Source organism: Sardina pilchardus, chromosome 23 (assembly GCF_963854185.1).
Source record: "Sardina pilchardus chromosome 23, fSarPil1.1, whole genome shotgun sequence".
NCBI classification, from domain to species: Eukaryota; Metazoa; Chordata; class Actinopteri; order Clupeiformes; family Clupeidae; genus Sardina; species Sardina pilchardus.
In genome coordinates, this window is record NC_085016.1 from 218,531 (window position 1) to 245,000 (window position 26,470).

The 26,470-nt window shown below is 46.5% G+C and overlaps 3 protein-coding genes across 7 annotated transcripts in view; 2 read left to right on the forward strand and 1 right to left on the reverse strand.

The window, feature by feature from the left end:
* Positions 1–2: 2 nt before the first annotated feature.
* Positions 3–5,300, forward strand: zrsr2 (zinc finger (CCCH type), RNA-binding motif and serine/arginine rich 2). 4 transcript variants are annotated; one of them, XM_062528204.1, is made up of 12 exons: positions 3–266; positions 404–483; positions 602–680; positions 925–1,033; positions 1,179–1,265; positions 1,868–1,906; positions 2,228–2,349; positions 2,471–2,684; positions 2,864–2,919; positions 3,205–3,314; positions 4,028–4,572; positions 4,651–5,300. In XM_062528204.1, exons 1-12 carry the CDS (start codon positions 226–228, stop codon positions 5,140–5,142), a joined length of 1,974 nt encoding a protein of 657 aa, XP_062384188.1. In that variant the 5' UTR covers positions 3–225; the 3' UTR covers positions 5,143–5,300. The 4 variants fall into 4 exon arrangements, with proteins under 4 accessions (XP_062384188.1, XP_062384187.1, XP_062384189.1 ...); XM_062528203.1 differs by having other exon boundaries at positions 4,028–5,300; XM_062528205.1 differs by lacking the exons at positions 3–266; positions 404–483; positions 602–680 and having other exon boundaries at positions 971–1,033; positions 1,179–1,633; positions 1,808–1,906; positions 4,028–5,300.
* A 157-nt stretch (positions 5,301–5,457) lies between these two features.
* On the reverse strand, positions 5,458–10,554 carry ap1s2 (adaptor related protein complex 1 subunit sigma 2). Of its 2 annotated transcripts, none has more exons than XM_062527183.1 (5): positions 10,415–10,554; positions 9,143–9,321; positions 6,822–6,930; positions 6,576–6,713; positions 5,458–6,025 (listed from the first exon to the last, which is right to left on the reverse strand). In XM_062527183.1, the coding sequence occupies exons 1-5, from the start codon at positions 10,436–10,438 to the stop codon at positions 5,978–5,980; spliced, it is 498 nt and encodes a 165-aa protein (XP_062383167.1). In that variant the 5' UTR covers positions 10,439–10,554; the 3' UTR covers positions 5,458–5,977. The 2 variants fall into 2 exon arrangements, with proteins under 2 accessions (XP_062383167.1, XP_062383168.1); XM_062527184.1 differs by lacking the exon at positions 10,415–10,554 and adding an exon at positions 9,804–9,954.
* The window catches only part of phka2 (phosphorylase kinase, alpha 2 (liver)), a 33,818-nt gene continuing 17,557 nt past the window's right edge, over positions 10,210–26,470 (forward strand). Inside the window, 23 exon segments of the mRNA XM_062528525.1 lie at positions 10,210–10,369; positions 10,545–10,686; positions 11,037–11,195; positions 11,277–11,324; positions 12,715–12,883; positions 13,400–13,482; positions 13,569–13,649; positions 13,900–13,998; positions 14,166–14,312; positions 14,625–14,678; positions 14,858–14,980; positions 16,872–16,967; positions 17,082–17,189; positions 18,322–18,393; positions 19,388–19,456; positions 19,854–19,905; positions 20,223–20,332; positions 20,779–20,923; positions 21,008–21,086; positions 22,523–22,671; positions 22,761–22,943; positions 23,264–23,370; positions 25,398–25,531. Of these exon segments, the coding sequence (XP_062384509.1) occupies positions 10,609–10,686; positions 11,037–11,195; positions 11,277–11,324; positions 12,715–12,883; positions 13,400–13,482; positions 13,569–13,649; positions 13,900–13,998; positions 14,166–14,312; positions 14,625–14,678; positions 14,858–14,980; positions 16,872–16,967; positions 17,082–17,189; positions 18,322–18,393; positions 19,388–19,456; positions 19,854–19,905; positions 20,223–20,332; positions 20,779–20,923; positions 21,008–21,086; positions 22,523–22,671; positions 22,761–22,943; positions 23,264–23,370; positions 25,398–25,531 (2,345 nt within the window). The 5' untranslated portion in view covers positions 10,210–10,369; positions 10,545–10,608.

Below are 26,470 nucleotides of genomic sequence, written 5' to 3' on the forward strand. Positions count from 1 at the left end.
AGCTCATGCGCAGTAATTCGGGTGTAAATGTTTACAGTTAGCTTCAGTAGCTTGTTGCAAGCTGACATTGAATCAGTGTTCATGTATTAGTCTTATTTACACGTCGGAAGACATTCTGTCTTGAAAGTTATCTTCTGATCTTCTGAGAGGATCATATATTATAGACTGGAGAGAGGATGGGGGCATTCAACTTTGACCCCAGATAACGTTACATTGGACGCTAAAATGGCAGCCCTTGTGCCGCCAGCATCAACCACGTCGTTGAGGTTTGTATTAAAAACGACAAATTGTTATGACTGTAAATTAAACTAAAAATTGTAAAGTCCTTCAAGGTCCTTACAAAGTCTGTTCACGTTCACCTATCGTGTATTTGTTAGTGCTGACCTGTGTTACGTCTTTCCAGCCAAAAGCAACGACGTGCTGCACATAGAAGAGAACGAAGGAAGAAAAGGCGACAAGCAATTGCTAAAAGAACAGTCTTGGGTAAGTTAGCTAAGTTAACTTGCACTGTATACGTACTTGTTTATTGTCACTTAACAAATGCCAAATGAAACCATAACGCCTACCAATGTGCTTACAAGTCGTCAATGTTATTTTACAGACCAACCAGACTGCCAAGAGGATGACGAAGGCGAAGGTAGCGAGGATGACGAAACAGAAGCTAAAGCCGAGGAAGAGAGGTGAGACTCCATCCATTACACATCTGAACGTACTACTTTGTATTCGTATCAGTTATCTTCTACTTCAACTTGGAATATACTATGCTTTATATATCACAGCTGCATACATAGTTTACCTCTAGTTTTGAGTGACCCATATGTTGTTGTATTCTAAAATGAATAAAGACTAATTCAAGTAATCACAACATTCCGTGAAGAAAGCTAATTCGGTTGTCATATTGATATTGCCTCCTCATTCACACAGGCAGAGATTGCATGAGCAGTGGCTTGAAAGAGAAAGAGTCGCCCAGGAGGAATTCAGGATAAAGAGGGAGAGGGAGGAGGCTGCTAAACGCAAAAAGGAAGAGGAGGAGGTGAACTTAAAGACCTTACATCTGGACTAAATGGCGTTTGATATCTTTAAACATGGACCATGTGTGCATGTGCACTGTATGAAGTCACATCAAGGTTCATGTCTTGTTGATGTTTTCTAAAATGTCTTTCTTTTTCTCATTCTAGAGAAGAATTAAAGAAGAGTGGGAGGAGCAGCAACAGAAAGAGAGAGAACGGAGAGATGTGAAGCAGCAGGCGATAAGAGAGAGAGAGGTGACTCATGCTCTGGCCGGATAAACACTCAGATATCCTCTGCAAATGTAACAGAACAACTAAGAACAATCCCACGTGTAGAGTATGGGGGCGCTATAGAGTATGGGGGCGCTATCAACTGAGAACAATCCCACGTGTAGAGTATGGGGGCGCTATAGAGTATGGGGGCGCTATCAACTGAGAACAATCCTACGTGTAGAGTATGGGGGTGCTATCAACTGGGGTGGATGTAGACGTATCATTATTTTGGGATACAAATGAAATGTTTGTTTGTGTTTGTGCTGTGCCACTGTTTCCATACATTTCCTTGACTAAAGATGCACAAAATGAGACAGACCACCAGGTGCCTGCCTGGAGAGGAAGAGAATGTATCTTTTGTCATTGAGTGTTGCCTTTACGCACTCTAAACATGTACAAGAAAGCCATGTATGTTTGTGTACTGTATCAAAATACCTGTCTTAACCTACTCTTCTGCAAATTCAAGTTTCAGGCAAGTTCTCCAAGGGCCCTTGCAGGTGTATGTTCTTAACACGTGTTAACAGATACCTTGTAGGCTGCTGCAGCTTTTTCATCCGCCCCACTGTGTCTTTGCACCATTTTAGGAGGCTGCGCAGAAAATGCTGGACCAAGCTGAAAATGAGGTAGGGTTTGGTGGCTGTGTTGTGTGTGTGTGTACGCTGTGTTCCCGTCCTTCAGCAACACACTCAGTGTTGTGTGTTTCCCGTCCTTAAGTAACACACTGTGTTGTGTGTTGATGCCGTGTGTGTCGATGCAGTGTGTGTGTGTTGATGCCGTGTGTGTGTTGATGCCGTGTGTGTGTTGATGCCGTGTGTGTGTTGATGCTGTGTGTGTCGATGCTGTGTGTGTGTGTGTGTGTGTGTGTGTGTGTGTGTGTGTGTGTGTGTGTTGATGCTGTGTGTATTTACGCCGTGTTCCCCCATCCTCCACTTCCTGTCTCGTAGCTGCAAAACGGAGGTCCTTGGAGGAACCCGGAAGCGCCGTCCCAAACCGACGTGGGCACAGAGAAGGACCGAGCCAACTGCCCCTTCTTCCTCAAGACCGGAGCCTGCCGCTTTGGGGACCGGTAGATCAAGCCTGACATAACATAAACTTCAGTGAAAATGTGATGTTATGTACAGTTATACAGTGCAGTAGAAGAGTGGCAACGGAAGCAGAACTGTCCCAATGTTCTCTGGCCCCCTCAGGTGCTCCCGCAGGCACCAGCACCCGGCGTCCAGCTGCACGCTGCTGGTCAGGGGGATGTTCGTGCACTACGGCATGGAGCAGGCGCGGCGCGACGACTACGACACCGACGCCAGCCTAGAGTACAGTGAGGACGAGGTGCACCAGCAGTTCCTGGACTTCTACGAAGACGCGCTCCCCGAGTTCAGGAGCGCTGGGAACGTTGTGCAGTTTAAGGTAGTAACTGCAGCTCCTACAGACCAACACTGTAGAACTGATAGTTGTGCAGTTTAAGGTGGAACTGATAGTTGTGCAGTTTAAGGTAGTAACTGCAGCTCCTACAGACCAACACTGTAGAACTGATACCTGCAGATGGAGAATACTGATCATGAACACGCTCTTGTTTCTCTCGACAGGTCAGCTGTAACTTTGAGCCCCATCTGAGAGGAAATGTTTATGTCCAGTATGCCACGTAGGTGACCAATTGGCAGACTTCATTGAACTGCTGTGTGTGTATTTGTTGGTCGTGTCATTTCTCTAAATGCTTTGTGTGTATTTGTTGGTCGTGTCATTTCTCTAAATGCTGTGTGTGTATTTGTTGGTCGTGTCATTTCTCTAAATGCTGTGTGTGTATTTGTTGGTCGTGTCATTTCTCTAAATGCTGTGTGTGTATTTGTTGGTTGTGTCATTTCTCTAAATGCTTTGTGTGTATTTGTTGGTCGTGTAATTTCTCTAAATGCCACACATGCATTTGCAGGGAGGAGGACTGTAGCAAAGCCTTCCTGAAGTTTAATGGACGATATTATGCTGGAAGGCAGCTGCAGTGCGAGTTCTCGCCGGTCACGAGATGGAAGACCGCGATATGTGGTAGGCAGTTTTAACCCTAACCCACACTCAGTTTTAACCCTAACCCACACTCACAGTTTTAACCCTAACCCACACTCACAGCCGGGCTGCACCGCAATATGTGGTAGGCAGTTTTAACCCTAACCCACACTCAGTTTTAACCCTAACCCACACTCACAGTTTTAACCCTAACCCACACTCACAGCCGGGCTGCACTGGTTCGCTCCGCAATATGTGGTAGGCAGTTTTAACCCTAACCCACACTTACAGTTTTAACCCTAACCCACACTCACAGTTTTAACCCTAACCCACACTTACAGTTTTAACCCTAACCCACACTCACAGTTTTAACCCTAACCCACACTCACAGCCGGGCTGCACTGGTGATGGAAGACTGCAATATGTGGTAGGCAGTTTTTGCACACTCACAGCCGGCTGCACTGGTTCGCTCCGCAATATGTGGTAGGCAGGTTTTGCACACTCACAGCCGGGCTGCACTGGTTCGCTCTGCGTTCTGTCTGTGCAGAATAGACTGGTAAATGGTAAACTACAGATATATATTGAATGTATGTGCTGCCCTCACGCCTGGTGTAGTTGCATTGATGATAGCGGCTCGTTGTTGCAGCAGATGCTCCACAAACAAAACGCTTCAGCCTACCGATGGTCATTGTATGTTGATGAAGGACTACTGTATGTTGTGGATGGCTGTGAACATGTGATGTTCCTCCTTTCAGGCCTGTTCGATCGTCAGAAGTGTCCTAAAGGAAAACACTGCAATTTCCTCCATGTGTTCCGGAATCCCACGCGAGAGTTCCTCAAGGCTGACCAGGACCTCCACCTGTCCCCCGACGGCAACGGCAGTTTCACCGGCCGGCTCTCGGAACGCTCGTGGTCACAGCGAGGCCACAGCCCCGACAGGTGGTCATGGCGACGCTCAGCAAGGCGGAGCCGCAGCAGGAGTCAGGAGAGCAAGCGCTCGCGTCAGAGCTGGTGCACTAGAGCCGCCGGCCACACGCAGCGCAGACAACGGGGGAACCCAAGCAGAAGCCGGGAACGAGACCGGAGCAGAGGTCGCAGCAGAGGTCGCTCCCGTAGCAGAGGTCGCTCCCGGAGCAGAGATCGGAGCAGAGGGCGTTCCCGGAGCAGAGACCGGAATGGGGACAGGAGGCCCAGAGAGCGTTCCCCCACGACCAGATCAGCATGGAGATCTGCAAGCACATCTCACAGCACAGAGTCCTGCAGGAGGAGCCAGAGGAGGGACCGACAGATCACGGAGGACCTCACGGACACCACCGCCACGCCGACCGCCACGCCGACACGCCACAAACACTCCAAGAGAAGCAAGATCATGGAGGACCTCACGGACACCACCGCCACGGACACCATCGCCACGCCGACGCGCCACAAACACTCGAAGAGAAGCAAGAAGAAGAAGAGCAAGAAGAAGCACAAGAGGAAGAGGAGCAAATCGCCGGGTGGAAGCTCATCAGTGGAATCTGGCAAAGACACTGAGGACGAAGGTGATGCTCCGCTCCCTGCCCCGCAAGACCAGGGACCCCCTGATCAACACGGTATGGGACAGAGGGACGACTCCAACCAGCGTCCCCTCACAGAAGAACAGGACGTTTCCCATCAGCCTCCCACTGTGGAGGAACATGCTGGTTCTACAGAGGCTGAGGAGGAACATGCTGGTTCTACAGAGGCTGAGGAGGAACATGCTGGTTCTACAGAGGCTGAGGAGGAACATGCTGGTTCTACAGAGGCTGAGGTGGTGCTCGCTGATCCAGAAGGTCAAGTGATCGCTCTCCCTGATGTTCAAGATCAACGTTTAGTAGAAGACACTTCTTAACTTCTGAAAATGAAAAGCTGTTTGTGTTCAGACCGGTTACTTGGTAAAACTCAAAAGCCCATGTGTGTGAAATAAGTTCCAATATTAGGTGTCATGCCACAAATCGCTTTATATTGTGTGTTGTACATATATGTAAATAAAATATTTCTTAAATACTTGTTCTGTAATTCTGTCCAAGATAATATAAATGTATCTATATTTAAAAGATGTCAGTACCTGATTGTGTTCATCTAACAATATTATATTATATTATATATTATATTATATAAACTGCCAGGGCATGAATGTGTAAGAGTAACTCCGCTGGACTCTGAATGGTTTGGTAATGTTTTTAATACACATACAGTGATGACTCTGATGCACTATTCTTGACATCGTACTGTTAATACTGAGGACACATGGAGACAACCAAGACAAGTCTAGAAGGAATGTTTGTTTTCTAATTTGTAAACATAAAGCCACACTATTCAAATGACACTTTCAAAACGCATTGTAAAATCTACGTAACAGTGTTCAGGTCATGCTACACATAATCCCAATTATCCCTAGTGCTAATACTCTTGTCTGCACGGAGTCGTCTTCAGTATGTTTGCCTTGAATGGCAGATGCACCTTTCTTTGGAGACTACATTACGTAAAAACACACATTGGAAACCGTAAAGGAAACAAGTGTCACGTTCAGAAAAGGTACAAATTGAGATTGAGTATGTTTAAGGCAGTGGATGGTTGTCCAGTCAGTTTTGAGTGACATACATATAGCACCTCTACCCGTCCCAGGGGCCGAGGGAGTATGTCTGGTCAGTGTTCCTGCAGCGATCTGATTGGACGTCGGCGCTTTATGTGAGCCCTATCTCCTCCAGAACGCTGCGCGGAGCTTCGGCTTCCTAAAGGAACACAAAGAGAACTTTCAGCACCAGAGACTCTCAGAGGGAACACGAGCAAAGAGAACTTTCAGCACCAGAGACTCTCAGAGGGAACCAGAACAAAGAGAACTTTCAGCACCAGAAACTCTCAAGAGGGAACCAGAACAAAGAGAACTTTCAGCACCAGAGACTCTCAGAGGGAACCAGAACAAAGAGAACTTTCAGCACCACAAACTCTCAGGCACAAACTTACAACCAAGTCCTACCAATTTGGATGATATTATGTTGCTAAAGACAAGAACTACAACAATGCTGTACATGCAGCGCCAAATGAACAGTTCTACTCACTTACCTACCAAGAAAGCAGTGCTTGTGTAGTGAGCCACACCACAATGCTGACAGAGAAAAGCTAACGGGAGAATGTTGTGTCTATTCCATACCAAACATACAAGTACCTACTACCAATGGTAAGCCATATCGTAAATTAAGTGACGCAAATCTGACGTTATCCAACATGAATTACAATCACACTTTTTGTCTAGTAGACTTTTTAATTTTCAGTCCCTCTCACCTCTTGAAGCATGTCGGCCTGTTCAATGGCCTTCAGCACATTCTTCTTGGAGGTCTCCTGCGCCTCTCCGCCCAGGATGAACTCGTCCAGGATGTAGTAGGCCTTCTCAAAGTTAAAGATGATGTCCAGCTCACACACCTGACACAGAGCAATGACGCAGCTTGTTCAACGCAACACACCCAGAGTGTACAATGTACAGAGTTACTTACTTCAGTGAAACTAACGAATAATAAATAGAAGACTCACGCTGCCAAAATACTTGTCTAGTAACTCGACGTAGCGGTGGATGATCTCCAGGGTGATCAGCTCGTTATCCTGGTCCTCCACAGCGCAGCAGAAATACAAACTTGCGTATCTGTGATAATGACAAGGCCATGAGCACACACACACACACACACACACACACACACACACACACACACACACACACACACACACACACACACACACACACACACACACACACACACAAGGCCATGAGCTTGGTGTCCTTGGACAATGAGAGCACAATGGGTACTTCACTCAACACAGCACATAACAAGTCTCATATCAAGTTAAACTTGACCTTCATTTCTAAATAAGAGATCGCATGCTTTGGAAGCCTATTGGTCAGCGCCATGAATTCAACATTCTGTAGCCCTGCAGGCATTTTTGAGAAAAAGTTGTCATACATGATATTTTTAAAGTTCAATGTCTTCTGACTATGAATCCACGGTACAACTGAAAGAAGGCTCTCAGTTTTTCAAAATTATTATTGAAACAATATGTGTACTGGTCATAGGCGAGACTCTAAAGGTGAATAGGGTAACAGTTTTTTAACTTCTATAGCTAATACCATGAAGCTTTCCTAGTTTGTGACTTACACTACCACAAGTAACCGTGCCTAGTTTGTGACTTACACTACCACAAGTAACCGTGCCAGGCATTTTCTGAGCGCTCTGATGGAAGCAACGGCTTTACAGTCGCTCATTCCACGCAAGGTGGACCCAGTTGGGCACCCAGCTGTCCGCTAGTACGCTACCCAGGCTTGGGTCATAGCTACCCAGGCTTGGGTCATGGCCTCTGAGTAGACTGTGCAGTCCAGCCTCAGCCCCTGTTCCCGCCACTCTCAGCCCTTAGAGGGGGGACACCATAGATACTGTATATATAGGTGTCTATGGTGGACACGCAACAACATCACGCTCACGGTCTCCACGAGTGCTGCTGCGTCCTACTCCTGAACACCAACGTCAGTCAAGCACAGGGCGGAGTCTCCCTGGCCAATCACAGGGCGGAGTCTCCCTGGCCAAGCACAGGGCGGAGTCTCCCTACAGGGCGGAGTCTCCCTGGCTAATCACAGGGCGGAGTCTCCCTGGCCAATCACAGGGCGGACATCCATCAGGATACTGCAAGTCTCCCTGGTCAGTCTCCTCTCTTGGCTGTGCATTTCCATACCCACTTTTACTGACTTCAGATGGCACCACCATTATCGCTACATCACCAGTGATCTTTGTGCCAGGACAACATTCTGCTGCTCAACCTCAGAAAAAACAGAACCAGATAGTGGACTACAGGAGACAGCAGAAAGAGGAACACACACACGCACACGCACACGCACACGCACACACCTACATTGGGGGCACATCAGTGGAGAGCGTTGCTAAGAGTCAGACACTAATGTCAAGTGTGCTCAATGTGGCCTATGGGAGCCGGTCTGTAGATATACAGAACACATATCTACAGCCGAGACACTATAGCTCATCAGGACCCGTCAGGCGTGCCAAAGACCATATAGAACACATATCTATGCCTAAGACCATAGACGTATAGAACACATATCTATGCCTAAGACCATAGACATAATCTATGCTTAAGACCATAGACATATTAACACATATCTGTGCCTAAGACCATAGACATATTAACACATATCTGTGCCTAAGACCATAGACATATTAACACATATCTATGCCTAAGGCAGCCGAGACACTAGGAGCTCATCAGGACCCTGCCTGCTTGCAGTTGTCGCTCACCCCAAGTAAGCTAGACTCTAGGAACATGTCAGTATTCAACTTGTGCAAGGTGTTTTCAGCTTGTGTTCCTGACATTGTCCGCTATCACCAGAGGCACAGTAGGCTATATGTTAACATCGAGTGAGCTCACCTATAGAAACATGTTTACTGTTCTGAAAGTGCTGGTTCAGGTCATCACATGATCTGATAACATCTCATGTTCTCCTTTAAAGAACTGAGGATTCATAACACTACATTTGGCAACATTTGCATGTTTGAAAAACCTATATTAAACATAATGTTTGCTTGTTTCCTTCTTGACTTAAAAATAATTTTGGGCAGCCATTTTCTTTTTATTATTTATGACTAAACAGTGACTGTTATCTTGTTATGGCCTAGGCTACAGCATTAAATGGATTCAGCACCTAAAAATCATATGGAAACAACACAGGAAGTACTTTTCCTAAAAAATGGCTATAGGCTACCACATTTTTCCAAATGTCGGTCCTGGCTAGCCTGGCTATGTCCTATAGTCTAGTTCTTCAAAGTCTCTCATGGGAACTGAACTGAACTCACCTTTTGTAAACGATTTTAAGATCCCTCCACTCTAGGAAGCTACACATTTTGGGCTTGCGAGCCAGCACCATCTGTATAACTTCACGGGCGATCTTCTTCTTCTGGGTGTCCGCTATGGGCACATACCACTTCTGAAGCCTCAGCTTGCCCTGGCGACTGAACAGCAACATGAAGTGCATCTGCAAGGACAGCAGAGTTAACGGTGAAGGGTATGGCCGCCAGCACAGCGGGGAAATGGATATCAAGTGAAGAGATAAAAACAACGTGTGTCGAAACAGAAGGCCAATAGCCTACAGGCCCTGAGAGATTCGTGACATTTTCGAAAGTATCTGAAAAGGAGAACTGAAGAGGGAAACAGTGCCGTATGAAAGACGCTACTCATGTCATTCTGCGTCGTGGCATCGAAAAAAGAAATCAAAGTGATTCGCCTACTTAGTATTTACGTAGGAAATATACAAAGTTAGTAAACAGCAGTAGAGGCTATACATCAGGTTCCCAAATGACGACGTAATAAAAGTTTGCGGAATAAATAGGTAAATAACAATTATCTCGAAAAAAAGACCTCTCTTGAAACAAAGAATAGAGCTGGCAAATTAGCTCTCCGTAGCTTTCGGTGTACGCAATCTAATTCATGTTTTGAGATGAAGAGTAGGCTACTTACCTTTACACTCGGATATGTCAAATTTTGCAGAACATGTGCGAAAAAGAATGAGCGAACCGCTACATAAACACTTTCAAGGTGGAGTAGGAGAGTTGCGATGGTTGTGGCTCATCTCTTTTTTTTTCACTTTCCGCTACAAACCTGATTGAGAGTTGCATGTCATTGGCTGAACGTTACATCGCGGAGATGCACCATTGGTTTAAAACAGATGATCTGTTGATGCTTAAACGATTTATTAAGGATTTGCATCGTCATCAAAACATACATTTGCCATATGTATATGGTTGATATAGTTTGCCTACATTTACCCTGTTTTCCCACTAAACAAATACCATGATTTTTGGAGATGGGACGCTAACAAAATAGTCCCACAGACGGAACTTCCGGTATTTGCTGTCATCGACAATGCTATGGCAGTGCGCGACTGAGGCGTACGCCAAAGGATGACTGCAGATGTTTGCTGCTGCATGAGATTAGTCGTCGGTGTTTCATCAAAGCACGGGTGTGCGAACGGGAAGATGTAAACGGTGGAAGATATAACGGGGATTTCATTACATTCAACTCAGGTGATAGTCGAATATGGTCTGTTGACTGTGAGCAAAACTGTTTACCATTGGAGTGCGTTTCCTCATCATAGTTTTGTTGACTCCCGTACAGGGCCGATTGTAGAATTGTCTGCAAATAGTTGCTGTTCAATTTGCCACACCAGCTGGTTCTAACGACACGATACTTTCAGAACAGGCGGAACATCAGACGGTTCTAACGACACGATGCTTTCAGAACAGGCGGAACATCAGCTGTGAGAATGCGGAGTCGGAGTAACTCGGGAGTCCGATTGGATGGGTACGCCAGGCTCGTGCAGGAGACAATTTTGTGCCATCAGGTGGGTGATGAGATTCTTACTTTCTCTCCGGTGTGTGTGTTGGACAGGCTGATGAGTTTAACCACGTTAACCAAAACTGCTAACTGCCCATTCCAGGGGAGGCTAAATTTGCCCGTGCTGGTGTTCTCTTCAAATAAACAGCAGCAGTGCATGACCAAAGGTCGTCTTTAAATAGACAGGGGTGAAAAATATTTGTATTATCTTCAACACCTAAGTAGGCTACTGAAGCCTCTCACACCGATGCTTTCAGTGAAGCCTCGTCAACAGTGCGAGGTGTAACATGAACTAGCGCCAGTGCACTGGAGTCTACCAGTTCGACCAGTTGTTGATGTTTTGCCTGGCTGCTTTAGAATCCGGTGACGGGCCTCTTACCGGCCAGTGCCCAGCAGAAGGATGCCTGGGTCAGGGACAACGTGTACAGCATACTGGCCGTGTGGGGCCTGGGCATGGCCTACCGCAAGAATGCTGACCGCGACGAGGACAAGGCCAAGGCCTATGAACTTGAACAGGTGGGTTTCAGTTGAGACTGTTATTCAGGTGTGTGTGTGTGTGGTGATGTGCATTTCAGCTGTTGATCTTGCTGTCTACAGAGCGTGGTGAAGCTGATGCAAGGCCTTCTGCAGTGCATGATGAGACAGGTGGGAACCTCTCTCAGTTCACAATTCCACACATCATGAGTTTGTGTATGTCAGTGAAAAGCTCTTTCAGTTCACAATTCCACACCTGAGTTTGTATATGTCTGTGAAAACCTCTCTCAGGTCCTACTACTGTATAGTTTCAGTGCAAATGGACAAAGGGAATGTTATATGTATGTATATATATATATATATATATATATATATATATATAAATCTATATCTATGGGTGCACATATATATAAATCTATATGATACATATCTGGGTGCACGTATATAAATCTGTACCTATGGGTGCATGTATGTATAAATCTATATGGTAAATCTGTATGGTACGTATATAAATCTATATGGTAAATCTATATCTATGGTACGTATATGAGTGCATGTATGTATAAATCTATATGGTAAATCTATATATATATATATATGGTACGTATATAAAGCTATATCTATGGGTGCATGTATACAAATCTATATGGTAAATCTATATCTATGGTACGTATATGAGTGCATGTAAATCTATATGGTAAATCTATATCTATGGTACGTATATAAAGCTATATCTATGGGTGCATGTATGTCAGTGCCACGTGTTGCTGTGTGCCTGCTGAGCATGTGCGTGGGTGTGACTGCAGGTGTACAGTACGTATATATAAATCTATATCTATGGTACGTATATAAATCTATATCTATGGTATGTATATAAATCTATATCTATGGGACGTATAGTCCCACGCAGAGCCATATAAAGAGAGAGTTGCGACAACCCGGGTAGCCTACAGAAAATTCGGTTTGTGACGTGGTTCGTGTAACTTCAAGTAGTTCAAATCTGGTTTAAATAGTTCCCGGAAGCGATTTTGACTGTTCGTTAGAATCATAAAATAACCGTCTTTTACTGTCTGTTAACGAGTGTTCGATCCTAACTTCCGGGAACTATTGTTGAGAAAATATGGAACATTAGCGTCAATGGAGTTGTCGCAACTCTCTCTTTATATGGCTCTGGTCCCACGTGTTGCTGTGTGCCTGCTGAGCTGAGCATGTGCGTGGGTGTGCCTGCAGGTGTACGTATATATACTGTAAATCTATATCTATGGTACGTATATAAATCTATATCTATGGTACGTATAGTCCCACGTGTTGCTGTGTGCCTGCTGAGCTGAGTGTGTGCGTGGGTGTGACTGCAGGTGTACAGTACGTATATATAAATCTATATCTATGGTACGTATATAAATCTATATCTATGGTGCGTATATAAATCTATATCTATATCTATGGTGCGTATATAAATCTATATCTATGGTACGTATATAAATCTATATCTATATCTATGGTGCGTATATAAATCTATATCTATAGCTGAGCGTGTGCGTGTGCGTGTGTGTGCCTGCAGGTGGCGAAGGTGGAGAAGTTCAAGCACACGCAGAGCACCAAGGACTGCCTGCATGCCAAGTACCACACGGGCACCTGCGCCACCGTGGTGGGGGACGGGCAGTGGGGGCACCTGCAGGTGGACGCCACCTCCCTCTACCTGCTCTACCTGGCACAGATGACCGCCTCAGGTCAGAGGTCATCTCAGCTTAGATCTCTAGTGGCACAGATGACCGCCTCAGGTCAGAGATCATCTCAGCTCAGATCTCTAGTGGACAGGATGAGGGTATCTGCAGTATTAGATCTGTAGATCTGTAGTGGACAGGATGAGGGTATCTGTCTGCAGTATTAGATCATTAGATCTGTAGATCTGTAGTGAGCAGGACTAGGGTATCTGTCTGCAGTATTAGATCTGTAGTGGACTGGACGAGGGTATCTGCAGTATTAGATCTGTAGATCTGTAGTGGACAGGATGAGGGTATCTGTCTGCAGTATTAGATCATTAGATCTGTAGATCTGTAGTGAGCAGGACTAGGGTATCTGTCCGCAGTATTTGGTTCAGGGCATATGATTGTATTGAAGGATCACTTGTGGTCTTTGTTACTTGATATGGAATGTGTATTTTTATCTTATTTTGATATAGATTGGTTATTATAATACTAAAATGCTATCCTGAAATACTAAAATGTGCTCTACAATCCTACCAGGCCTGCACATTATTTCCAACTTGGATGAAGTGGCTTTCATCCAGAACTTGGTTTTCTACATTGAGGCTGCGTACAAAGTTGCTGTGAGTTTGGCTGCGTCTCCAATGAGCATCTCTAATGCAGATATCCAGCACTGGCACTCACACTCACACTCGTTTCCTCTCCGCAGGACTATGGCATGTGGGAGAGAGGGGACAAGACCAACAAGGGCATCCCGGAGCTCAACGGGAGTTCTGTGGGAATGGCAAAGGTCAGAGGTTAGAGGTTAAGGCCATGCCACGGCAGATATACAGTAGTTGTGTTGACCATATTTTATATATGTGTGTGTGTGTGTACGGCAGACATACAGTAGTTGTGTTTGCTATATTTTATATATGTGTGTGTGTGTGTACGGCAGACATACAGTACAGTTGTGTTGTGTATATTTTATATGTGTGTGTGTGTGTGTGTGTGTGTGTGAAGGGGAATTTCAGATGTTTTATTCTTTTTAAAATATTAAGGCGGCCCTGGAGGCTATTGATGAGCTGGACCTGTTCGGCGCTCACGGCGGCCCCAAGTCGGTTATTCATGTGCTGCCAGACGAGGTGGAGCACTGTCAGGTGGGTCAGCGTCTTACTGCTCCACTGATGAAGTTGCTCCACTGATGGAAATTGACTAACTAGCTTGACAGGCGAGTTTGCTTGCAGTGATCAAGGCTGCCACATGTCGGCAGTGATGAAAGCTAATTAGCTTTAGCTTCTGATTCCAAGCGTGTTTGCCCCCTCAGTCCATCCTGTGCTCCATGCTGCCGAGGGCCTCCACGTCTAAGGAGATCGACGCTGGCCTCCTGTCCGTCATCTCCTTCCCTGCGTTTGCTGTGGAGGATGCCGACCTGGTGAATCTCACCAAGGGAGACATCATCTCCAAGCTGCAGGTACTTTTGTCTCACAGAAAGGAACCAGTGACACAAACATGCCTATAGTCATGTGTTTACATTACAGGGTCGCTACATGTGTTTACATTACAGGGTCGCTACATGCCTATAGTCTATGTGTTTACATTACAGGGTCGCTACATGCCTATAGTCTCTGTGTTTACATTACAGGGTCGCTACATGCCTATAGTCATGTGTTTACATTACAGGGTCGCTACATGTGTTTACATTACAGGGTCGGTACATGCCTATAGTCATGTGTTTACATTACAGGGTCGCTACATGCCTATAGTTTATGTGTTTACATTACAGGGTCGGTATGGTTGCTGTCGATTTATTAGAGACGGATACAGGACTCCAAAGGAGGTATGTGCGGTTGTGAACCTACTGTACACACATACACACACACACACACACACACACACACACACACACACACATTTCCCCCTTTGAAATCTTTGTTAACCTGATTTGACAGACAGACTGTATAGTGTTTGATTGAAAGGGCTCCATATTGAGAAGTGTTACCACCTCTGCCTCCGCAGGACCCCACCCGCCTGCACTATGATCCAGCTGAGCTGAAGCTGTTTGAGAACATTGAGTGTGAATGGCCGGTGTTCTGGACCTACCTCATAATAGACGGAGTCTTCAACGAGGACCACGTGCAGGTAGGAACCTACTTCATATTAGACGCCACGTGCTGGTAGGAGCCTACATCATATTAGACATGCAGGTAGGATCCTACCTCATATTAGACATGCAGGTAGGATCCTACCTCATATTAGACATGCAGGTAGGATCCTACCTTATATTAGACGTGCAGGTAGGATCCTACCTTATATTAGACGCCACATGCAGGTAGGATCCTACCTCATATTAGACATGCAGGTAGGATCCTACCTCATATTAGACATGCAGGTAGGATCCTACCTCATATTAGACGCCACATGCAGGTAGGAACCTACTTCATATTAGACATGCAGGTAGGATCCTACCTTATATTAGACGCCACATGCAGGTAGGATCCTACCTCATATTAGACATGCAGGTAGGATCCTACCTCATATTAGACATGCAGGTAGGATCCTACCTTATATTAGACGCCACATGCAGGTAGGATCCTACCTCATATTAGACGCCACATGCAGGTAGGAACCTACCTCATATTAGACGCCACATGCAGGTAGGAACCTACCTCATAATAGATGACTATTCTAAGTTAGACGTACAGGTAGGAACTTACCTCATATTAGATGTATAGTTAGGAACCTACATCTTATTAGACTCCACGTGCAGGTAGGAACCTACCTCATATTAGACAGCGTTTTCAATGAGGACCACGTGCAGGTAGTACTCTCCATCCGACTGGGCTGTAGCTACACCCATTATGCCAGCTTGTCTCTGTTGAATGCTGGGAAACTGTTCCTCTAGAGCAGCAGATTAGATGGAGCTGTGTGGAGCAGCAGATTAGATGGAGCTGTTCCTCTAGAGCAGCAGATTAGATGGAGCTGTTCCTCTAGAGCAGCAGATTAGATGGAGCTGTGTGGAGCAGCAGATTAGATGGAGCTGTGTGGAGCAGCAGATTAGATGGAGCTGTTCCTCTAGAGCAGCAGATTAGATGGAGCTGTTCCTCTAGAGCAGCAGATTAGATGGAGCTGTGTGGAGCAGCAGATTAGATGGAGCTGTTCCTCTAGAGCAGCAGATTAGATGGAGCTGTTCCTCTAGAGCAGCAGATTAGATGGAGCTGTTCCTCTAGAGCAGCAGATTAGATGGAGCTGTTCCTCTAGAGCAGCAGATTAGATGGAGCTGTTCCCCTAGAGCAGCACAGTAAATGGAGCTGTTCCCCTAGAGCAGCAGATTAGATGGAGCTGTTCCTCTAGAGCAGCAGATTAGATGGAGCTGTTCCTCTAGAGCAGCAGATTAGATGGAGCTGTTCCTCTAGAGCAGCAGATTAGATGGAGCAGCAGATTAGATGGAGCTGTTCCCCTAGAGCAGCAGATTAGATGGAGCAGCAGATTAGATGGAGCTGTTCCCCTAGAGCAGCAGATTAGATGGAGCAGCAGATTAGATGGAGCTGTTCCCCTAGAGCAGCAGATTAGATGGAGCTGTTCCCCTAGAGCAGCAGATTAGATGGAGCTGTTCCTCTGGAGCAGCAGATTAGATGGAGCTGTTCCTCTAGAGCAGCAGATTAGATGGAGCTGTTCCCCTAGAGCAGCAGATTAGATGGAGCTGTTCCCCTAGAGCAGCAGATTAGATGGAGCTGTGTGGAGCAGCAGATTAGATGGAGCTGTTCCTCTAGAGCAGCAGATTAGATGGAGCTGTTCCTCTAGAGCAGCAGATTAGATGGAGCTGTTCCCCTGGAGCAGCAGATTAGATGGAGCTGTTTCTCTAGAGCAGCACAGTAAATAGCTGGAATGGCTCACTGTAGGACAGGATGTTCATGGCCAGAGGTTATACTCATGTTTGTCCACAAGGAGGTGTTGTGTCCTGTGATACTCATGTTTGTCTGCAAGGGAGGTGCTGTGTCCGGTGAAACGGCCTACTCTATTTGTTGAGCAGGTGCAGGAGTACAGAGAGGCTCTGGATGAAGTCCTGATCCGCGGGCAGAACGGGATACGACTGGTGCCTGAGCTCTACGCTGTACCTGCAGACAAGGTTACCCTGCTCACACCTGACCCTTTCACAAACAAATGCTGGCCCAGAGAATCTCAGGAGGTTGCCCCATACACAACACATAATCTGGCTTGTGTTCGTGTTGACGTCCCTCAGGTGGAGGAGGAGTACGGGAGCCCACACACGGTGGACCGAGTCGCTGCTGGCCAGCTCCCTCACCTGTGGGGCCAGTCCCTCTACGTCATCAGCTGTCTGCTAGCGGAGGTAACGGCCTTTCTGATCGAAATATTAGCACTCGTTCTTTTGAACACGGATCCATACGATGATGCCATATAAGCAGTGAGTATCACACCGTTATGTATATATATGAGCAGTCAGTATCACACCGTTATGTATATGAGCAGTGAGTATCACACCGTAATGTACAGTGAGGAGCACATGTATTTGATACCATGCTAAAACAGGAATATAAAATCACCATTTGACAATTGATCTTAATGCCTTAATTCTAAAAATGTCAAATTTTCAAATGATGATTTTCTATTCCTGAACGCAAATGGCGAAAACAAACAAAAAAACTCAAAAATGCTGCTTGCAACTGACGTAACGTATCACGTGCACGGCGACAAAGATGTGGCGGCAGAACGTAAACGTAGTTACTCCTCCCATGTCAAATGAAATGACAGAGATTTCTAGTTCCGTCCGAATTGGACATTTACATTACAGAGGTCGTGTGATAAGCTAGTCCCGTCCGAATAGGGCTTAAGTCATATCAAGTGACCTAGAGGGCTGAAATGTGGTCCGTTCAGAGATGCTTGTTCCAAAGAGGTCAAACATTTGATTAAAGGCCAAACTGCAATAGGTTGGAGCAGTGGCCTCTTCAGGCAACAACTTGAACTCGACAATTAATGAGTTACTGTATGGTCTGAATAGAATTCGCTATCCGTAACTAATCCACTATCTACATAGTTACTGTATGGTCTGAATAGAATTGGCTATCCGTAATTAATCCACTATCTACATAAAGGCTGTAGGATATGAAATGAGAGAATATAGAATACACTCAATGCTTTCGTGTTTTAGCGAACTGTAGTTGTGCTCGCTTCTCTCTCTGTGCAGGGATTGTGTTTTAGCAAACTATAGTTGTGCTTGCTTCTCTCTCTGTGCAGGGATTGTGTTTTAGCAAACTATAGTTGTGTGTGCTTCTCTCTGTGTGCAGGGCTTCTTGGCTCCAGGAGAGATAGACCCGCTATAGTTGTGCTTGCTTCTCTCTTCTCTCTCTGTGCAGGGATTGTGTTTTAACTGTAGTTGTGCTTGCTTCTCTCTCTGTGCAGGGCTTCTTGGCTCCAGGAGAGATAGACCCGCTATAGTTGTGTGTGCTTCTCTCTCTGTGCAGGGCTTCTTGGCTCCAGGAGAGATCGACCCGCTCAACAGGAGGTTCTCCACCTGCTTCAAACCTGATGTGGTTGTACAGGGTAGGGGACCATTACAGTGGGAGGATTGAGTGTGTGTGTGATGCTAGGAAGTGTGTGATCCTAGTAAGAGTGTGACGTTATAGTGTGTGTGTGTGTGTGTGTTCTGTGCCAGTGGGTGTGTGTTCTGTGCCAGTGGGTGTGTGTGTATTGCTAGTGAGTGAGTGTGTGTGTGTGTGTGTGTGTGTGTGTGTGTGTGTGTGTGTGTGTGTGTGTGTGTGTGTGTGTGTGTGTTCTGTGCAAGTGGGTGTGTGTGTATTGCTAGTGTGTGTGTGTGTGTGTGTGTGTGTGTGTGTGTGTGTGTGTTCTGTGCAAGTGGGTGTGTGTGTATTTTAAGTGTGTGTGTGTGTGTGTGTGTGTGTGTGTGTGTGTGTTGTAGTGGGTGTGTGTGTATTGCTAATGTGTGTGTGTGTGTGTGTGTGTGTGTGTGTGTGTGTGTGTGTGTGTGTGTGTGTGTGTGTGTGTGTAGTGGGGGTGTGTGTATTTTAAGTGTGTGTGTATTTAAGTGTGTGTGTGTGTGTGTGTGTGTGTGTGTAGTGGGGGTGTGTGTGTATTCTAAGTGTGTGTGTGTGTGTGTGTGTGTGTGTGTGTGTGTGTGTGTAGTGGGGGTGTGTGTGTATTCTAAGTGTGTGTGTGTGTGTGTGTGTGTGTGTGTGTGTGTGTGTGTGTGTGTGTGTGTAGTGGGGGTGTGTGTGTATTCTAAGTGTGTGTGTGTGTGTGTGTGTGTGTGTGTGTGTGTGTGTGTGTGTGTGTGTGTGTGTGTGTGTGTGTGTGTGTGTGTAGTGGGGGTGTGTGTATTGCTAATGTGTGTGTGTGTGTGTGTGTGTGTGTGTGTGTGTGTGTGTGTGTGTGTGTAGTGGGGGTGTGTGTATGTAAGTGTGTGTGTATTGCTAATGAGTGTGTGTGTGTGTAGTGGGGTGGTGCGGAACGCAGCAGATCCAGGCGTGCCTGAGAGTGTGTGTGTGGTGTGTGTGTGTGTGGTGTGTGCAGCACCAATCAAGCATCATGCCTGCTCGCATCCTCAGCCACATCTACGCCAAGCTGGGGTACGTGTGTGTGGTGTGTGTGTTGTGTGTGTGTGTGTGTGTGTGTGTGTGTGTGTGTGTGTGTGTGTGTGTGTGTGTGTGTGTGTGTGCAGCCAATCAGCATCATGCCCGCTCGCATCCTCAGCCACATCTACGCCAAGCTGGGTACGTGTGTGTGTGTGTGTGTGTGTGTGTGTGTGTGTAGCCAATCAGCATCATGCCTGCTCGCATCCTCAGCCACATCTACGCCAAGCTGGGTACGTGTGTGTGTGTGTGTGTGTGTGTGTGTGTGTGTGTGTGTGTGTGTGTGTGTGTGTGTGTGCAGCCCATCCACATCATGCCTGCTCGCATCCTCAGCCACATCTACGCCAAGCTGGGTACGTGTGTGTGTGTGTGTGTGTGTGTGTGTGTGTGTGTGTGTGTGTGTGCAGCCAATCAGCATCATGCCCGCCCGCATCCTCAGCCACATCTACGCCAAGCTGGGTACGTGTGTGTGTGTGTGTGTGTGTGTGTGTGTGTGTGTGTGTGTGTGTGTGTGTGCAGCCCATCCACATCATGCCTGCTCGCATCCTCAGCCACATCTACGCCAAGCTGGGTACGTGTGTGTGTGTGTGTGTGTGTGTGTGTGTGTGTGTGTGTTCTACGCCAAGCTGGGTACGCCTACTGCCATCTGTGCAATGCTGTAGCCTGCTGCCATCTGCAGTGCCATGCTGTAGCCATCTGCCAGTTTCCAGCTTATTTCTGATCAAATTGAAGTGAACTTGGTGTTTAAGGTGTTTTTTGTTGTTGTTTTTTTGCAGGGAACTGCAAGAAGCTGAATCTGACTGGTCGGCCTTACAGGCATATTGGGGTTTTGGGAACTTCAAAGTTTTACGAGCTCAGAAATCGTACCTATGCATTCACGCCTCAGGTGGAGACTCCTCTTTTTAAACCCATATCCAGTATTGTTCAATCTGTTGGACTGGAGTGTGACGTTCTCTAGTGTGTGTGTGTGTGTGTGTGTTCTGTGTGTGTGTGTGTGTGTGTAATGCTAGTAGTGTTTGTGTGACTCCTCTTTTTAAACCCATATCCAGTATTGTTCAATCTGTTGGACTGGAGTCTGATGTCTCTAGTGTCTGTGTGTGTGTGTTCTGTGTGTGTGTGTGTGTAATGCTAGTAGAGTTTGTGTGACTCCTCTTTTTAAACCCATATCCAGTATTTTTCAATCTGTTGGACTGGATCTGCAGTGTCTTTGATTCACTACTTTCTTCTACTCCATCTGCTTGACTCTACTGTATGGGTTCTTCTACTCCATCTGCTTGACTCTACTATGGGTTAGTATGGGTTTATGGGTTTTTCTTTGTTACTTTCTTACAGTTCATTGACCAGCACCATTTCTACCTGGCACTGGACAATCAGATGATCGTGGAGATGTTGCGTAACGAGCTGGCGTACCTGTCCAGCCGTTGGAGAATGACTGGACGGCCAACACTGACCTTTCCCATCACCAAGAGCATGCTGGGTAATCGGCGGATACTTCTCATTCACCAATATTTTAATAGTGGTTTCGACACCCAAACATTTCCTCACTTATATTCTTCTTCAGTGGATGAAGGTGAGAGCATTGACCCATGCATCCTGTCCACCCTGAGGAAGTTACAAGATGGCTACTTTGGAGGGGCAAGGCAAGTGTATCTGCACGCAGCACAACACTACAACAGGCTGTTAGTCTCTCAGTGTGCAGCGCTCAGACTATTCAGCTGCTCCCAGATCAGTGTGCTTATTGGCCAATAGTCCTGCCTATCAGACTATTCCGCTGCTCCCAGATCAGTGTGCTTATTGGCCAATAGTCCTGCCTATCAGACTATTCCGCTGCTCCCAGATCAGTGTGCTTATTGGCCAATAGTGCTGCCTATCAGACTATTCAGCTGCTCCCAGATCAGTGTGCTTATTGGCCAATAGTGCTGCCTATCAGACTATTCAGCTGCTCCCAGATCAGTGTGCTTATTGGCCAATAGTCCTGCATATCAGACTATTCAGCTGCTCCCAGATCAGTGTGCTTATTGGCCAATAGTGCTGCTGCCTATCAGACTATTCGGCTGCTCCCGGATCAGTGTGCTGATTGGCCAATAGTGCTGCCTATCAGACTATTCGGCTGCTCCCGGATCAGTGTGCTTATTGGCCAATAGTCCTGCCTATCAGACTATTCGGCTGCTCCCGGATCAGTGTGCTTATTGGCCAATAGTCCTGCCTATCAGACTATTCGGCTGCTCCCGGATCAGTGTGCTTATTGGCCAATAGTCCTGCCTATCAGACTATTCGGCGGCTCCCGGATCAGTGTGCTTATTGGCCAATAGTCCTGCCTATCAGACTATTCAGCTGCTCCCAGATCAGTGTGCTTATTGGCCAATAGTCCTACCTATCAGACTATTCAGCTGCTCCCAGTGTACTTATTTGTGCTGTTTATCAGGGTTCAGTAGTGATCTAGTCATGTACACTGTGAGCTCAGAGCAACTGCGCTCTGTCAATTATGCCAAATAGAGCAATTAGATGAGGGTGATTATAATCGTCACTTAAAGGAACATGCTAATGCCTATTAGCATTTTACCATCTACCCCAAAGTCTAAGTGGAACAACTTGCTTCCATTGAACTATGCCAAGCTAGGCTAACAGTGTAAATCTGGGTTTTTGCACAGAGAAGGTTATGCATCCTTTTATCTAAGCTGGCATGCTCCTGTGAAAATAAGGCAGGGATAGCCATCCCATTTGGAGGGGTGATTTGCAGGGTGTGGAGGCCCTGGAGTTGATGACCTGCTGTTGGTGGCCAGGGGGTGAGTTAAGTCAGAGTAAGTGGTGAACCTCCAAATAGAAGAGCTGCATGGCTTCACTCTCCTACAAAACAATGCCATTGGGCTCTTGTTGTGGGAGGTTTAGCACTTACTCTGAGTTAACTTAGCCAGGTTTGTCACTAAACAACATACTTGGAATAGCCTGGTGGTGTTGGTCTTGTGTTGGTGGTCTGGTGTTGATGGTCTGGTGTTGGTGGTCTGGTGTTGATGGTGTCTTGTTGATGGTCTCTTGTTGATGGTGTCTTGTTGATGGTCTGCTATGTTCTTCTCAGGGTCCAGATGGGAACTCTGTCCAGCTTCCTCATCACCTCCTTTCACACCCAGCTCAGCTTTATGGACACAGACTCAGATGACAACTTCCTGGAGGATGAGGAGGACGAGGAAGATGATGATGAGGAAGAAGAAAGTTACGCTACTGCAGGTACCGACTCATGACTGTTGGAGTCTCATGGAACTCATGGAACTTGGTTTTTGTGCATAAATAAGAAGTGTTATTATTATTATTATTAGTGTCGGTGGGCAGCGTCAGGAGGGACCTGTTTGATCAGTACCTCACGAATCTGGACCAGAGCACAGAGGCCAAAAGTCATCTCCCTCCCATCCAGAGGGGGCAGCACCATGTCTTCAGTGCAGAGCACACCACCAGAGACATCCTGTCCTTCATGGCTCAAGTGCAGGGCCTCAACATCCCAAGTGAGTCTGAGACCCAGGACAGGCTTGGCTCTACCTGAGATGTTATGTACACTAGACACAACACAGTACACTGCACTAGACCCAAGGCCTTCATTCATTGCATTTGATCATTTAATCTTGGGGTGTAAAGTTAATATATCAGGAGATGTTGCAATCAGTTGCAAAAGGTCCTCCAGGTTTATTTCCTGTAAATGTGTTCTTGTGTTCCAGAAACTTCGATGTTCTTGCCTGTTAGTCCGTGATGAAATGTGTTCTTGTGTTCCAGAAACTTCGATGTTCTTGCCTGTTAGTCTGTGATGAAATGTGTTCTTGTGTTCCAGAAGCGTCGATGTTCTTGCCTGTTACGTCTGTGATGAATAAGCATCGCAAGTCTCTGAACCTGCTGGTGGTTCCTCAGCACCATCAGCACCCCACACCAGCAGCCAAGGCAAGTCCTCCTACAGACGCTGAGAAACTAGGCCCACTAACCCGAGGGTTTTATATTTCTGAATGTTTCAGATGTTAAATTCCCAGTGCTCTAGGTAAGGGATCTCCCCCAGTGGCCAGTCACTGAGACTAGATTAGACTCAACTTCATTTCCATTGAGCAGAGTACAAGCACATGCAGTTTGCGTCTAATCAGAAGTGCAAACAGCAGAAAAGTAATATATACAGTATAGGCAGATGGTGCAGTATAAATGTGTAAATGTGTCCCCACTCTACTGGTGTCACGTGTAAATGTGTCCCCACTCTATTGGTGTAAATGTGTAAATGTGTCCCCACTCTACTGGTGTCACGTGTAAATGTGTCCCCACTCTAATGGTGTCCTGTGTAAATGTGTCCCCACTCTAATGGTGTCATGTGTAAATATGTCCCCACTCTACTGGTGTCATGTGTAAATGTGTCCCCACTCTAATGGTGTACATGTGTCCCCACTCTACTGGTGTCCTGTGTAAATGTGTCCCCACTCTAATGGTGTCATGTGTAAATATGTCCCCACTCTACTGGTGTCATGTGTAAATGTGTCCCCACTCTAATGGTGTAAATGTGTCCCCACTCTACTGGTGTAAGTATGTCCCCACTCTACTGGTGTAAATGTGTCCCCACTCTACTGGTGTAAATGTGTCCCCACTCTAATGGTGTCCTGTGTAAATGTGTCCCCACTGTACTGGTGTCCTGTGTAAATGTGTCCCCACTCTAATGGTGTCCTGTGTAAATGTGTCCCCACTCTACTGGTGTCATGTGTAAATGTGTCCCCACTCTACTGGTGTCATGTGTCCCCACTCTACTGGTGTCATGTGTAAATGTGTCCCCACTCTAATGGTGTAAATGTGTCCCCACTCTACTGGTGTCATGTGTAAATGTATCCCCACTCTAATGGTGTCATGTGTAAATATGTCCCCACTCTACTGGTGTAAATGTGTAATTGTGTCCCCACTCTACTGGTGTCATGTGTAAATGTGTCCCCACTCTACTGGTGTCATGTGTAAATGTGTCCCCACTCTACTGGTGTCATGTGTAAATGTGTCCCCACTCTACTGGTGTCCTGTGTAAATGTGTCCCCACTCTAATGGTGTAAATGTGTCCCCACTCTACTGGTGTCATGTGTAAATGTGTCCCCACTCTACTGGTGTCCTGTGTAAATGTGTCCCCACTCTACTGGTGTCATGTGTAAATGTGTCCCCACTCTAATGGTGTCATGTGTAAATATGTCCCCACTCTACTGGTGTAAATGTGTAATTGTGTCCCCACTCTACTGGTGTCATGTGTAAATGTGTCCCCACTCTACTGGTGTCATGTGTAAATGTGTCCCCACTCTACTGGTGTCCTGTGTAAATGTGTCCCCACTCTAATGGTGTAAATGTGTCCCCACTCTACTGGTGTCATGTGTAAATGTGTCCCCACTCTACTGGTGTCATGTGTAAATGTGTCCCCACTCTAATGGTGTCATGTGTAAATATGTCCCCACTCTACTGGTGTAAATGTGTAATTGTGTCCCCACTCTACTGGTGTCATGTGTAAATGTGTCCCCACTCTACTGGTGTCATGTGTAAATGTGTCCCCACTCTACTGGTGTCCTGTGTAAATGTGTCCCCACTCTAATGGTGTAAATGTGTCCCCACTCTACTGGTGTCATGTGTAAATGTGTCCCCACTCTACTGGTGTCCTGTGTAAATGTGTCCCCACTCTACTGGTGTAAATGTGTCCTCACTCTACTGGTGTCATGTGTAAATGTGTCCCCACTCTACTGGTGTCATGTGTAAATATGTCCCCACTCTACTGGTGTCATGTGTAAATGTGTCCCCACTCTAATGGTGTCATGTCACCCCACTCTAATGGTGTCCTGTGTAAATGTGTCCCACTCTACTGGTGTAAATATGTCCCCACTCTAATGGTGTCATGTGTAAATATGTCCCCACTCTACTGGTGTCCTGTGTAAATGTGTCCCCACTCTAATGGTGTCATGTGTCCGTAGGCACACGGCGCTGATCTGCACCTGCCACGTGATGCTCAGGGGAACACGGACTTCGCCTCGCTGGTGCGGCAGTTGAAGGAGTGTCCCACGCTCCAGGACCAGGCCGACATTCTCTACATCCTCTACGTCATGAAGTGAGCGTCGACACCTCACACAGACGCCAGCAAGTCACTAGGATGGGGTAGAGGGTAGAGGGTAGAGGGTTGAGCGTAGAGGGTAGAGGGTAGAGGGTAGAGGGTTGAGCGTAGAGGGTAGAGGGTAGAGGGTAGAGGGTTGAGGGTTGAGGGTTGAGGGTAGAGGGTAGAGGGTAGAGGGTAGAGGGTAGAGGGTTGAGGGTTGAGGGTAGAGGGTTGAGGGTTGAGGGTAGAGGGTAGAGGGTTGAGCGTAGAGGGTAGAGGGTTGAGCGTAGAGGGTAGAGGGTAGAGGGTAGAGGGTAGAGGTTAGAGGGTAGAGGGTTGAGGGTTGAGGGTTGAGGGTAGAGGGTTGAGCGTAGAGGTTAGAGTGTTAGGGCCGTGACACACCAAGCCGACGGCTGACCGTCAGTAGAAAAGCAGTCAGACTGGTCAGCCGGCTCCCGTCTCCCCGGGTCGGTCAAAACTGTGCTTCGGAACACACAGACGCCGAGCGTATGTTCTGGGCATGCGAGATGTAATACGTTTCCATAACAGCAGGTGGTGCTAGCACATTCAAAATTCTTGTTACCAAAATTAACTCATTCACTGCCAACCATTTTAAGTGCAGAGCGCTCCATACCGCCAGACGTTTTACAGCATTTTGACTGTTTTTCCAAGAAAAATGACCATTTATGTTACTTATGCTAACATCGTGGATTTTTTTTGTGTGTGTTTTGAAACAGTGGGAGGTCTACACTGTACGGCCGTGAATACATTTCGCTGTAAAACGTACCTTTTCTAGTCTATTCCAGCAGGAAGTTAGAGGCGTCTCGTTTTTACCGCTCTATACTAATATTTACGGTAAATGCACTCATTGACAACCACCAAGCTATCCGCGTGCTGTGTCGTTGTAAATACAAGTAAATACCGTAAATCTTAAAGTAGCTGCGACCTTACAAA